Here is an 11,981-nt window from a genome sequence, read left to right on the forward strand (position 1 = left end):
GCATTAACAAGATAGTCGATTTTATGTTGTACAAGATATAACCTCAGAATGTGTCAATCAATCCTATGGGAACTAAAGAACAGCCAAGTAAAAAAAAAAAAAAAAAAAAACAAGTGCTGTCTTGTTAAACAAAGTTATTGTTGTATCTTTCCTCTAGTAAATTTCATAGTTATGTACATCTTTAATACTTTCAGCATTTTCATCTAAAGCTGTACTGAAGGAATTAAGATTTTACTGTTATGTACATTGAATCACCACAGAAGTTACTAGCCTCTCCTACAACTCCTCTGAGTATTATTTCTAAGCCATAGTATTACAACAGTACAGCAGGCAACAGCATTTCCCGTTCTGTTCCTACAATACATTATGAACTACTGCTTACTCACGCAAAGCAACAGTAACATCTCTCTCATGAGAAAAATCTTGGAAAAAACATTGATCTATCTATTTTGTATTCAAAGAGCACAGATTGGTCCTGCAAATCCAACTTGGTAACTCCCAAGATTCTGAAGTAACTTAAGACTTACTGAGCCTGCTGCTCACCAGTGCAGATGAGCTCATTAAAGAGCTAAGATTGAGGCACTCTGGGCTGTAGCAACCATGCCCCAGCTGAGCTCATCAAAGTCAGGACTCTGAATTTCAGGAGAGCAAAACATCCAGGGCTGTTTAGGAAATTGTTGGATGAGCTCCCCTGCAGAACTGTCCACAGGTGCATAGGGACAAAACCGAGCTGGCAGGTCTTCACAGACACCCTTCTGATAGCACAAGAGCTCTCCTTCCCCACCTTATGAAATCAGAAGAGAGGGCACGAAACTGGCATGGCTAACAAGGACCTGCTGGTTAGAACGGAGGGAAAGGAGGAAATGTACAGGTAGCGGAAGCAAGAACACGTGCCTGGGAAGAATACGTAGACGTTATCATGAATGTACCAGGAAAGAGAAGGGTGCAGATGAAACTGAACTTAGTGAAGGATGTGAAAAAATCATGAGAAAGGATTCTACAGGTACACTTTTCAGAGGAGAAAAAGCAAGAGGAGAGCGTACATGCTGTGATAAAGCAAAAGGGGAGAACCAGCAACAGCAGTTAAAGAGAAGACTTAGGCCTCAGCTCAGAAGGCCAACTGTAACCTGGGCTGCATCTAACAAGGAGTGACCACAGCGTGGAGGTGATCGTCCCCCTCTGCTCTTCCTTTGTGAGGACTCACCTGCAGTATCATGTTCAGGTCTGTGGCCCCCAGCACAAGAAGATTGGAGCTGTTGAAACAGGTACAGACGAGGCACAGAGAAGATCAGAGGGCTGCAGTACCTCTATTATGAAGAAAAGGCTAGGCTTGCCCAGCCTGGAGAAGAAAAGGCTCAAGGAATACCACACTGTGGCCTTCCAATATTTAAAGAGAGATTGTAAAACAAGAGCATGACCAGCTTTTGTCTGACAGTGACAAGTGGGAATGGTTTTAAATTTGGCTTACATGTTAGGAACAATTTGCCTTCTTTACCCAGAAGGTAAAAGGAACAGGTTGCCTTGGGACACTGTGAATGCCCCATCTCTGGAGGCATTGAAGGCCAAACTGGATGGGGTTGTGGGAAGCCTGATATAGTGAGTGACAGCCCTGAATCACATCAGGGGGGTTAGAACCAGAACCCAAGCCATTCTATGATTGCAAAACATATTGAAAGATGAGTGCAAAAGCATCCACAACATAGTTCACAGAAACACTAGCAAAATATCCGTACACTAGATTTTCAAGCATCATTCTGGATAGTTATCCATTAATTACCAACACTGCTCCAATAAACTAAAAAAACAAAAAACAAGAAACAAAAAAACAACCTAAACAGGTAATGACTAGAAGGGTGCCAGAGAATAAATATTCTTCTAGGTAGGAACTACTTCCCTTCCAGTACTTATATATGATGTAGTGTCATCAAGAAGCGCACTATGATGATCTTCTTAATTTACAGATACCTCATAGTAGTACTTGCATTTTCTTGCCACAAACGCCTAATACCAGGGAAATACAGCAATGACAGTCTGACAGTAAACATTCACTTGCTTTGTAGCATAAACTAGTTATTACCTCCATAATATCCTCCAAATTCCTCCTCTGCATCTGCTTTTTCAGTCATCAGTTTGGCAGCTTTGAAATAGGTCTTCATGAGAAGATAGCCCCTCTTAGCCCCATTCCAGTGAGAGCGTGGAATTTCCACCAGACCATAGCCCAAAAAGCAACACAAGAAGAAAGAGACCCCATGTGTTTGCAGCAGCTATCCCAATAGTCTGAAGTTGATTCCTAAGGAAAGACAAACAAAGAGCACAAATAAAAAAGCAAAGTCAGCAAGATATTATCCCCCATCTCACCTGCAAGAAAGCACCTCGGAGTCCCTGTGCACAAACAAAGGCTTTCAAATACACAGAAACAAAAATCTCTAACTGTTCCTAGGCCCAATCCATTACTTATTTGGATTTAACCTTGCCATGATTTTAACATCTATCACATTTCTGGAGAGTGGCAAAATGTTCTTTTGGCTGTGCCTGCTCTGGAGGTGAGAAAAAATATTCTTCTTCAAAGGAATATATTCCTTTAGGAAACAATATAAAGTTAGAAAAACTTTATAAAAGTGAGGTCATAACACCACACTGGGAGTCTCCATAAGAAACAGTCTCAGAATTCAGGATTTGTATTCAGTCACATAAGCTGACAGCAACTAGCAGTGTAACAACATTGTTTACTACTCTACGAATTAAATTAAGACACGAGCTATAAATGAATCAACGGGAGAAAGAATGCTACACATAAAATACTGACAAGATGTTTGAAAACACTGAGAAAATTCAGCACTAGCATCACGTGTGCATTTTCAGTAAGAAAAAATAAAATAAAATCACTGCAGATACAAAACAATTCCCCTGCCTTACATACACACAACCAAAACTGAACATAGCAAAAAAAATCTCCTTCCATAAAAAGGAAGTTGAAGTCTGTATAGCAAAAGTTGGATCAACTGAAATGGTTTTCTTTAGTGTATTTTAAAGAGCCATTTCATCTACAGAAGACATCTACACAAGACAATTTTTTATTCTGCTTTGTTTTAAACACTTGTGCAAGTACTTTTGCATCAGAAACAGTGTTGCCAGCAGGAACAGGGAAGTAATTGTCCCCCTGTACTCAGCACTGGTGAGGCTGCACCTTGAGTACTGTGTCCAGTTTTGGCCCCTCATTGCAAGAAAGACATCAAGGCCCTGGAGCATGTCCAGAGAAGGGCAACAAAGCTGGTGAGGGGTCTGGAGCACAGGCCTCATGAGCAGCAAATGAAGGAGCTGGGATTGGTTCAGTTTGGAGAAGAGGAGGCTCAGGGAGACCTTATTGCTCTTTATAACTACCTGAAGGGAGGTTGTAGCGAGCTGGGGTTTGGCCTCTTTTCTCTCGTGTGACTAGTGATAGGACTAGAGGGAATGGCTTCAAGCTGCGCCAGGGAAGGTTCAGGCTGGACGTTAGGAAATACTACTTCTCTGAAAGGGGGGTTAGGCATTGGAATGGGTTCCCAGAGACGTGGTGATCACCAACCCTGGAGGTGTTCAAGGAACATTTAGATGTTGTGTTGAGAGACATGGTTTAATGAGAACTATTGGTGATTGGTGGATGGTTGGACTGGGTGATCCTGTGGGTCTTTTCCAACCTTGCTGATACTGTGATTCTGTGATACAATATTATTCTTACCATTGTAAATTGAACTTTGGGTTTACAGCAACGTATATTAAAAATGCTCCAAAAATCAGCAGGTAAGTGCCATAATAGATTGCATTCTCAATCAGTGCAGTTTTAATCTTTCCAGTAATGGAGAACCCTCCTGACCTAGCATACGACTGCATGAAAGGTAGTAGAATCCTATGAAGAAAGGAAACAAAAGCAAAACAGATCAGCCAATGAATCAATCAAACAAAAACCCATAAATACATACATACATATATATACATATACACACATATAATAGTCTATCACTGGCAAGATATTGGCACACAGGTGTTTAAACCTTCTGCCAAGATGAGCTAATAAAGTTCTCATTCCAGATATATTGGTCTGAGGGCAAATCTTTAAAAAAAAAAAGTTGTAGATAAAGACAATAGTTAGCTTTACTAGGAAAAAACTCTGTATCAAGAGCTCACTACCAACCTTGATTTTAATGACTGTGAAAATGAAGTAGCTATTTAAGCTATTTAAGAATGTGTTTGTCACTGATCATATGTAATCTAAAACAAAAGCAGAGCTAGTTTGAAGTAGATATATCCATAATTTTTTACTAAATAATTCAATATAATCAAATAATTTACAATATTACACTAGAATTACCCAACTTATTCATAGAATTATTTTGATGTTATGTTGTCTAAAATCTTTTCAGACAACCCTCCCCATAAAAATTTGTGTGTGCGTTGGTCAGTTTCTGATACAAATGTGAACTACAAGTATAAAGCCATCACCTGAAGAGAGGAAAAAAAAAAGTACACTCAGTACAGTACTTAGAGAAATATCTTAGTTTCAGCTGATAAAGGGATAACGATAAACTCCGGGAAAGGAGTTTTATTGCAGTATGTAGATGACCTCCTAATAGGCACGGGAACAGAAGAATTGTGTATAGCATGGACTATAAGCTTACTGAACTTTCTTGGACTTAATGGATACAGAGCTTCTCCACAGAAAGCCCAAGTGGCTAAGCAGCAAGTAGTCTATTTAGGCTACGGAATCGCAGTTGGATTGAGGGCACTTGAAACAGCAAGGAAAGAAGCCACCTGTCAAACTCCTGAACCATGGACTGCTAAGGAGCTGCACACATTCCTGGGAATGACAGGCTGGTGTCAGCTATGGATACATAACTATGGACTATTGGTAAAACCGCTCTTTGCACTTTTAAAAACTAACCCCAGTGTTCTCACTTGGGACGGGGAAATCAGGAGATCCTTTAAACTGTTGAAGTATGAACTCATGTGAGCTCCTGCTCTAGGACTGCCAGATACAACAAAACCATTTTGGCTGTACTCATACGAAAAACAGAGAATAGACTTAGGAATTCTGGCCCAGGACGTGGGGCCCTGTCGGAGGGCTGTGGCCTACTTCTCCAAGCAGCTAGATGAAGTAAGCAAAGGATGGCCTGGCTGCCTAAGGGCAGTGGCTGCGCTAGTGTTAAATGTTCAGGAAGCACGCATATTTACTCTGGGTCAGAAAATTACAGTATTAACATCCCATACCATCTCAACAGTATTAGAAGCAAAGGGTGGGCACTGGCTCTCACCACAAAGATTCCTCAAGTATCAAGCCATCCTGGTGGACCAGGATGATGTAGAGATAGTAGTAACTAATATTGTCAACCCAGCATCATTCCTCAGCGGGAGCTCAGGAGAATCAGTACACATAACTGTCTGGAAACCATCGAGGCAGTGCGTGCCAGTAAGCCAGACTTGAGAGAGGAACCACTAGAGGACGCCAATGACACTTGGTACACTGATGGTAGTAACTGTGGCGCTGAGGAGTGCGGGGAGCTGGGTATGCTGTAACAACTGATAACGAGGTAATAGAGTCAGGAGCCTTAACTTCAAACACCTTGGCACAAAAGGCAGAAATCATAGCTCTAACTCGAGCATTAGAGTTAGCAGAAGGAAGAAGGATCAACATATGGACTGATTCAAAATATGCCTTTGGTGTGGTGCATGCTCATGGAGCAATATAGAAAGAGAGAGGATTATTATCAAGCCAAGGGGAAAGGCATTAAAAATGCCAAGGAGATTCTCAGACTCTTAGAAGCAGTGCAGCTACTGGAGAAGGTGGCCATTATGCATTGCAGAGCGCACCAAAAGGGGAAAATAACAAACGAGATGGGCAATGCTTTTGCAGACTGAGAGGCTAAAAGGGCAGCAGAGGAAGATCCAGTGGAACTGCAGTCTCTGGTTCCAGATGGTTAAATCCAAATTGATACGGAACCCAGGTACCCGAAGGAAGACAATAACCTTATAGAAGATACAGGGGGGCAAGTAAAAGGGGATGGGTCACTACTCCACAGGGCAAAACAGTTGTTCCCACAGCCTTATTATGGGCGGCGCTAATGGTTGAACACAGAAACACCCACTGGGGAGCTGAGGCACTATACAAACATTTGGTCCAGCAGATAGTTGCCCAGAACTTATATACCACCATTAAACAGGTGACCCAACAATGCAAGATCTGTTTACAGAATAATCCCAAATCAGGCCATAAAAATGTCACTAGGACAAATAGGGAAAGGAAATTACTGAGGACAACAATGGCAGATTGATTTTTCGGAACTTGCGAGAAAAGGGGGGTACAGGTATGTGCTGGTGTTGACTGATACCTTTTCGGAGTGGCCAGAGGTATTCCCCTGTAGGACTAATAATGCTCGGGAGGTAACAAAGGTATTTTTATATGAGATAATTCCGAGGTTCGGGGTCCCTGCCGCAATCTCATCAGATTGAGGTCCACATTTCATTGCCAAGGTAGTCCAACAAACAAGCACTTTACTGGGAATTGATTGGCAATTGCACACACCTTACCGGACCGCAGTCAAGTGGACAGGTAGAGAAAATGAACCACCTGATCAAATACAGATAGTGAAACTGGGCCAGGAAGCTGGGATTCCCTGGCCGCAGGCACTGCCTTTGGCACTTTTGAGAATTTGGACTAAACCCCAAAACCAAGGAAGGATTAAGCCCACATGAGATCCTTTATGGGCAACCTTATACTGTACAAAAGGGAATCCATACGCAGGTGGGGGATGAAGCGTTGGATGAATATATGGTCAGCTTGGCAAAGCAATTAAGGAAAATTGAAAAAAACAGTATTTGGTGCCAGGGCACAAGGCCTAGACGGTCCAGTGTACAATATATTACCAGGCGGACTATGTTTATGTTAAATCTCTCTCAGATTCACCTCTGGAATCAAAGTGGGGAGGACCCTACCAAGTTCTCCTGACCACCCATACTGCTGCCAAGGTAGAGGGACTTACACCATGGATACATTATACCCGCCTGAAGAAAGCACCCACACCACAGTGGACAGCAGAAGAAAAAGGACCACTGAAAATCAGGATCCAAAAGCACGTATATGAGTTTGATAATAGTATGGTTGGAGTAGTAGTCACAGCTTGGCAAGAGAATAGCTACTTAAGAATGACTGAGAGAATTGGCCAAGCTCTCAACAAAATCTTGTTGGATACGCACTGCCCTTCCTAGAGGGGAGGGGAAAGTGCTGGTTAATGGGACAGTGGCACTAAATTGGACCATTCCAGATTGGGTAGAGCATGGAAAGTGTAAGATTGGGATAGAAGACAAGCCACAGAAAGGACCTAAGTTTGATTTACTAGTTATTAACTCTACTAGATCTATCTTTGTGGATAGAAAAACTGATGGTAAAGGTGGGGTGGGGGATTGGATGGCGAAACTTGATGGGCATAGGGTGTACCTGGGGATACGGAAATTCTGGGGCAGTATCAGGGGTCAGTGAAGCTGGAAGGTGGAACCAAGGGGAGGGGTGTGATCCTAGGACTGATAAGGAGTCACACTGAGTCTCAGACAAGAATGTACTCAGAACTGTAGGGATGGGAACATCATTCACTCATCATGAAAATATGGCCTGGCCATGTAAGTTACCTTATGGATACTGGTGGTTATGTGGGGATGGTCAGGCACGGAAAGCATTACCTTTAAATTAGACAGGGACTTGCACTGCCGGATACTTAATACCCCAGACCACGGTGCACTGAAGAGATCCCTCAGGAACTCCTGAGGACCCCTTGGATTCAAACTAAGTGTACGTACAACCCCCTAGCTATATATAACAAGGGATACCACAGCTTTCTGAGAGCCCTTATCCCATCTCTAGGAATTCCCCAGCTCAAAACTAATTATCTCTGCAACTCTGGATATCATAGAAAATGCCACAACAGATACATTACGAGCAATCGAAGAAGAGGTATCCTCTTTATCCAAAGTAGTACTCCAGAATAGGATGGCACTAGACCTATTAACAGCCAAGAAAAGAGGGGTATGTACAATAATAAATCAGAGTTGCTGTGCTTACACCAATAAGGATCTAAGAATCGAAGCAGATTTAAGAAAAAATTGGGAAAAGACAAAAGTCCTGCACAGGAAAGTCAGGATGACACCAACTGGGAAGGAACCTTATGGAACTTGCTTACTAGCTGGCTACCAAATCTAGGGTGGTTAAAATAGCTCTTCCTAGCCTGCGACATCTTGGTGCTGCTATGTTTTACCTGTGTAATGATGAGGTGCTCTGCTTGCCTGTGCTGAAATAGTAGAAAGGAGTATGAGATATGGAAGAGACATGAGCTGAGGCAAAAGGCGAAAAGCGCGGCTTATTTTGGGACATGCTGAACAAAATAAAAATGATCTAGCTGGTAGAAGTCATGCTAGATTATAGAAAAGGGGGAATTGAAGAACGAGAACAGGACCCTGCAGTAATAGAGAGAAGGGCCTCACATCAAGAAAAGGGAAAGTAGCTTCACAAAGTCAAAATAAGGGGCAAATAGAGATAGTTTATGTAGAGACTGTTAGAAAACAATGGATTCCAAGCACTTTCACAGACACTAGGTCTGGAATAACAAGGAGAATGAAAGCCATAAAGATAAGGACTTGAGAACAGCCCGAGGACATCTGGCAGGGAGGTGATTAGATGTCTACAGGGCAAGGTGAAACCGGTTCAGGGGATGCCCCCTCTTTGGGGTCAGAAGTTTGCAGCGAGGAAGACTATGAGCTTTCATCATCACCACCTACTACACACGCGCATGGGAGGGGGAGGGACTGCATGCTAATGAGCTCTCAGGAATGTAATGAATATGTACCCGAATTCCTTTCAACTACTGATTATGTCTTAGTTCAGCCTATACCTGTAGCACAATTTTTCCGGACGGTGTGCAAGTTAGGTTGAGTGATCGCCCTTGCACCAGGGCATATGTGCATCGCTAATAAAAACATACCTGCTCTATAGCCTTACAGGCTATAGGGTCTGATTTCTGCATGTCAGACAAAGTTGTTTTCCTTCATAGTGTCTGGTATGATGCTATGCTTTGGTTTAGGAAAAGAACAATGCTGATAACACGTCAATGTTTCAGTTGCTGCTGACCAGTGCTTTAGAGAGTCAAGGCTTCTCAGATTCTTGTACTGTTCCATTAGCAAGAGGGCTGGCGGGTGTGAGGAGTTGGGTGAGGACAGAATTAAGACAGCTGACATAAACTGGGATATTCTATACCATGTGACATTATTCAGAAGGAAAGTTTGAAAAAGGGCAGGGAATTCACTGGGTAGCCCCTGCTGCTTGGGGACTGGCTGTGCATTGGTCAGCAGGTGGTGAGCAACTGTTTGTACATCACTAGTTATATGCATACATATTCATATATATAATTGTCATAACTATTATTATTTTCTTTTTAATTTTCTTTACCTTTTCTCTATCTTAGTAAATAGTTTCTATGTCAACCCACAGGTTATATATTTTTTTCCCCAATTCTCTTTCCCATCCTGCTGGGAAGGGACGGCAGTGAGCAAACAACTGCATGTTACTTAACCACCTGTTGGGTTAAGCCACAGCAAGAAGTTTCATTGATAGCTTTGTCGAATGATGATATTGCGACTGCTATGACATTACACTTAGAAATTACATGTGTGTAACACTGTCATATTCCTTGGCCTAACTTACCATGTTAAAAACTGTGATGTCCAGTATACAACACGCCAGAAAATTGGCATAATTCCATTAGGGATATAACTCCATGGTTTGAAACATTGTTGCTTGCTGTAACAACATATGGAAACTTATTAGTAGTTGTGAAGTCCAAAGTGTTTAACTATTTTCTTTCCTTCTATAAACTCCATAGTATAATAAATAGTATAAACTATAAACTTTGAATACGACAAAAGAAATAACACAGTACTTTTTAAGTAGTCAACCATCAACCACACCAGAAGAGAATAAACTGAATCCTGATTTGAAGTATATTTAGTATTTGACTCATTAAAAATAACACATTTGGACAAGACAGCTTTTTTTTAAAAAGAACCTGCTCAAAGAGACATTTTAATAAGCAATTCAAGGCTTTAGTTTTTCTTTTAGCACTTTCTTCATACAAAGAAAAAAATATTTCTGTAGACAGAAAAGCATTCAACTTTAGTTTGCACAGTAGATTTTTCAAAAGTATCTAGATATACCTCGATATACTAAGACCATTTAGTGTCAAGAAAGTATATTAGTTGTTTCTTCTACAACCCAGCTCAGCTTAGTCACATCTGCATAAACTGATTCTGTTGTACCTTTCGACAGTTACAACAAAGGTAGTGTTTGCTTCAGGAAACAAACAGAAAAAAAAAAAGCCATCGGAACCTTTTTGACAGAGCAGAACAAAAGGCATGGTGTTCATCTACCCAAAGATATCTGTGCTGTTATTTTCCACACTTGTCTTAGTAATGAAATAATGATGAGTCAAGGGGCAATTCAGCCAGTTTAATAGGAGTATCTGCTGAGAAATAATTGATGTTTTCCAGAATCAAACTAGTTAAACCTGTGCAGTGAGGTGTTTTTCTTCTTTATGTGCAGAGCCTAAGTATTTTCAGAGCTATCAAATTAAGATAGTATAACACTCAGTGTGACAGAGGTTTCAAACAAACCTTTAAGATCTGATTAATACTAACACTATATAGCCAACTAATTTAATATTTCTATTTTATAGTCACAAGTCATATACTGTATAATAGTTGCCAGCATATTCTGGAATTACAGGCAAGTGACAAGGCTGTTAAATAGTTTTCACATCATGTATTTACCTAAACGTGTTTAATTAATATACATTGAGTAGTCTAAAACAAAAGGTAAGAAGTTGTGTTACTAAGTCTAGTATTTTACAGTGCTTCCATAAATAACAATATCCTGTCAGTCTCTAGTGTTGGAGACCAACTCTGGCATCACATTGCACACAATGGACACCTTAAATGTAACGACACTGCACACATCTGCAAGATGTGGAACTAGCCAACTAAGGCAAATGAGATACAGAAAGAGTGAATATCCATTCACGCTTCCCATCTTTTATTGATTATTTCCTTCCTGCCAGAAGAGAGCAAGTGAGCAGTTTCAGATTACTGATTTTTTTTTATTTTATTTTTTGTCAGGGAGGCTTAGACTGGACATTAGGAAAAGCTTAATCACCACGAGGGTAGTCAAACACTGGAACAGGTTTTCTAGTGAGGTGTTCAATGCCCTGTGCCTGTCAGTGTTGAAGAGGCATTTGGATAACGCCCTCAGCAATATGCTTTAACTTCTGGTTAGCCCTGAAGTGGTCAGACAGCTGCACTCATCTTTGAAGATCATCTGAACTATTCCTATGCCCAACTGAACACTATTCTAACTTCAATGATTATATATGCACAATTACAATAACCCCTTACATATGCTCCTTGAATATGAGACAAGTCTATTAATCTCTACATTCATAATTTATGGAATTAATTTTCATATCCAAAGCCTTAAAATTATGGAGCATTCATCAAGGCATTTCCTGGCAGATAACTGAAGTTGTTAAAAAAAACTTACTTCTATCACTTTTACAACAGAAGAAACCTATTATGAAATTTAAAACATTAACAGGAATATTTAGGTGCTTAATTAGAACTAGAGTTATTACAAATAAATGCCTACCAATAAATGCAGATATGCTTTTCTTCACCTCTTCTCTCACCCTCCTGTAAACTTACAATCTTCAAATGTCACATCACACAGGTAATACTTACATACTAGTAATAAAAAAAAAAATCCCTACCATTAAAAAAAGAAAGCCATGAAATATTTCTTTAAGAAAATCCTATTTGAAGAAAACTTACCTTGGAGCAAGAGTAACAAAGGAGCTATTACTTTCTGCAGGGCTGGAGTTAACAGCAAGCTTGCATCTATTATAAATTGTCTAAAA

At 40.7% G+C, this 11,981-nt stretch overlaps 1 protein-coding gene across 1 annotated transcript in view; it reads right to left on the bottom strand.

Annotated features, from left to right (window-relative positions):
- Positions 1-11,981, bottom strand: part of LMBRD2 (LMBR1 domain containing 2) — a gene marked incomplete in the record, with an annotated part of 37,973 nt that overhangs the window by 20,357 nt on the left and 5,635 nt on the right. The window contains 6 exon segments of the mRNA NM_001031579.1: positions 2,078-2,098; positions 2,100-2,220; positions 2,222-2,290; positions 3,719-3,886; positions 9,722-9,817; positions 11,896-11,975. Of these exon segments, the coding sequence (NP_001026750.1) occupies positions 2,078-2,098; positions 2,100-2,220; positions 2,222-2,290; positions 3,719-3,886; positions 9,722-9,817; positions 11,896-11,975 (555 nt within the window).

This window comes from Gallus gallus, chromosome Z, assembly GCF_016699485.2.
Source record: "Gallus gallus isolate bGalGal1 chromosome Z, bGalGal1.mat.broiler.GRCg7b, whole genome shotgun sequence".
NCBI classification, from domain to species: Eukaryota; Metazoa; Chordata; class Aves; order Galliformes; family Phasianidae; genus Gallus; species Gallus gallus.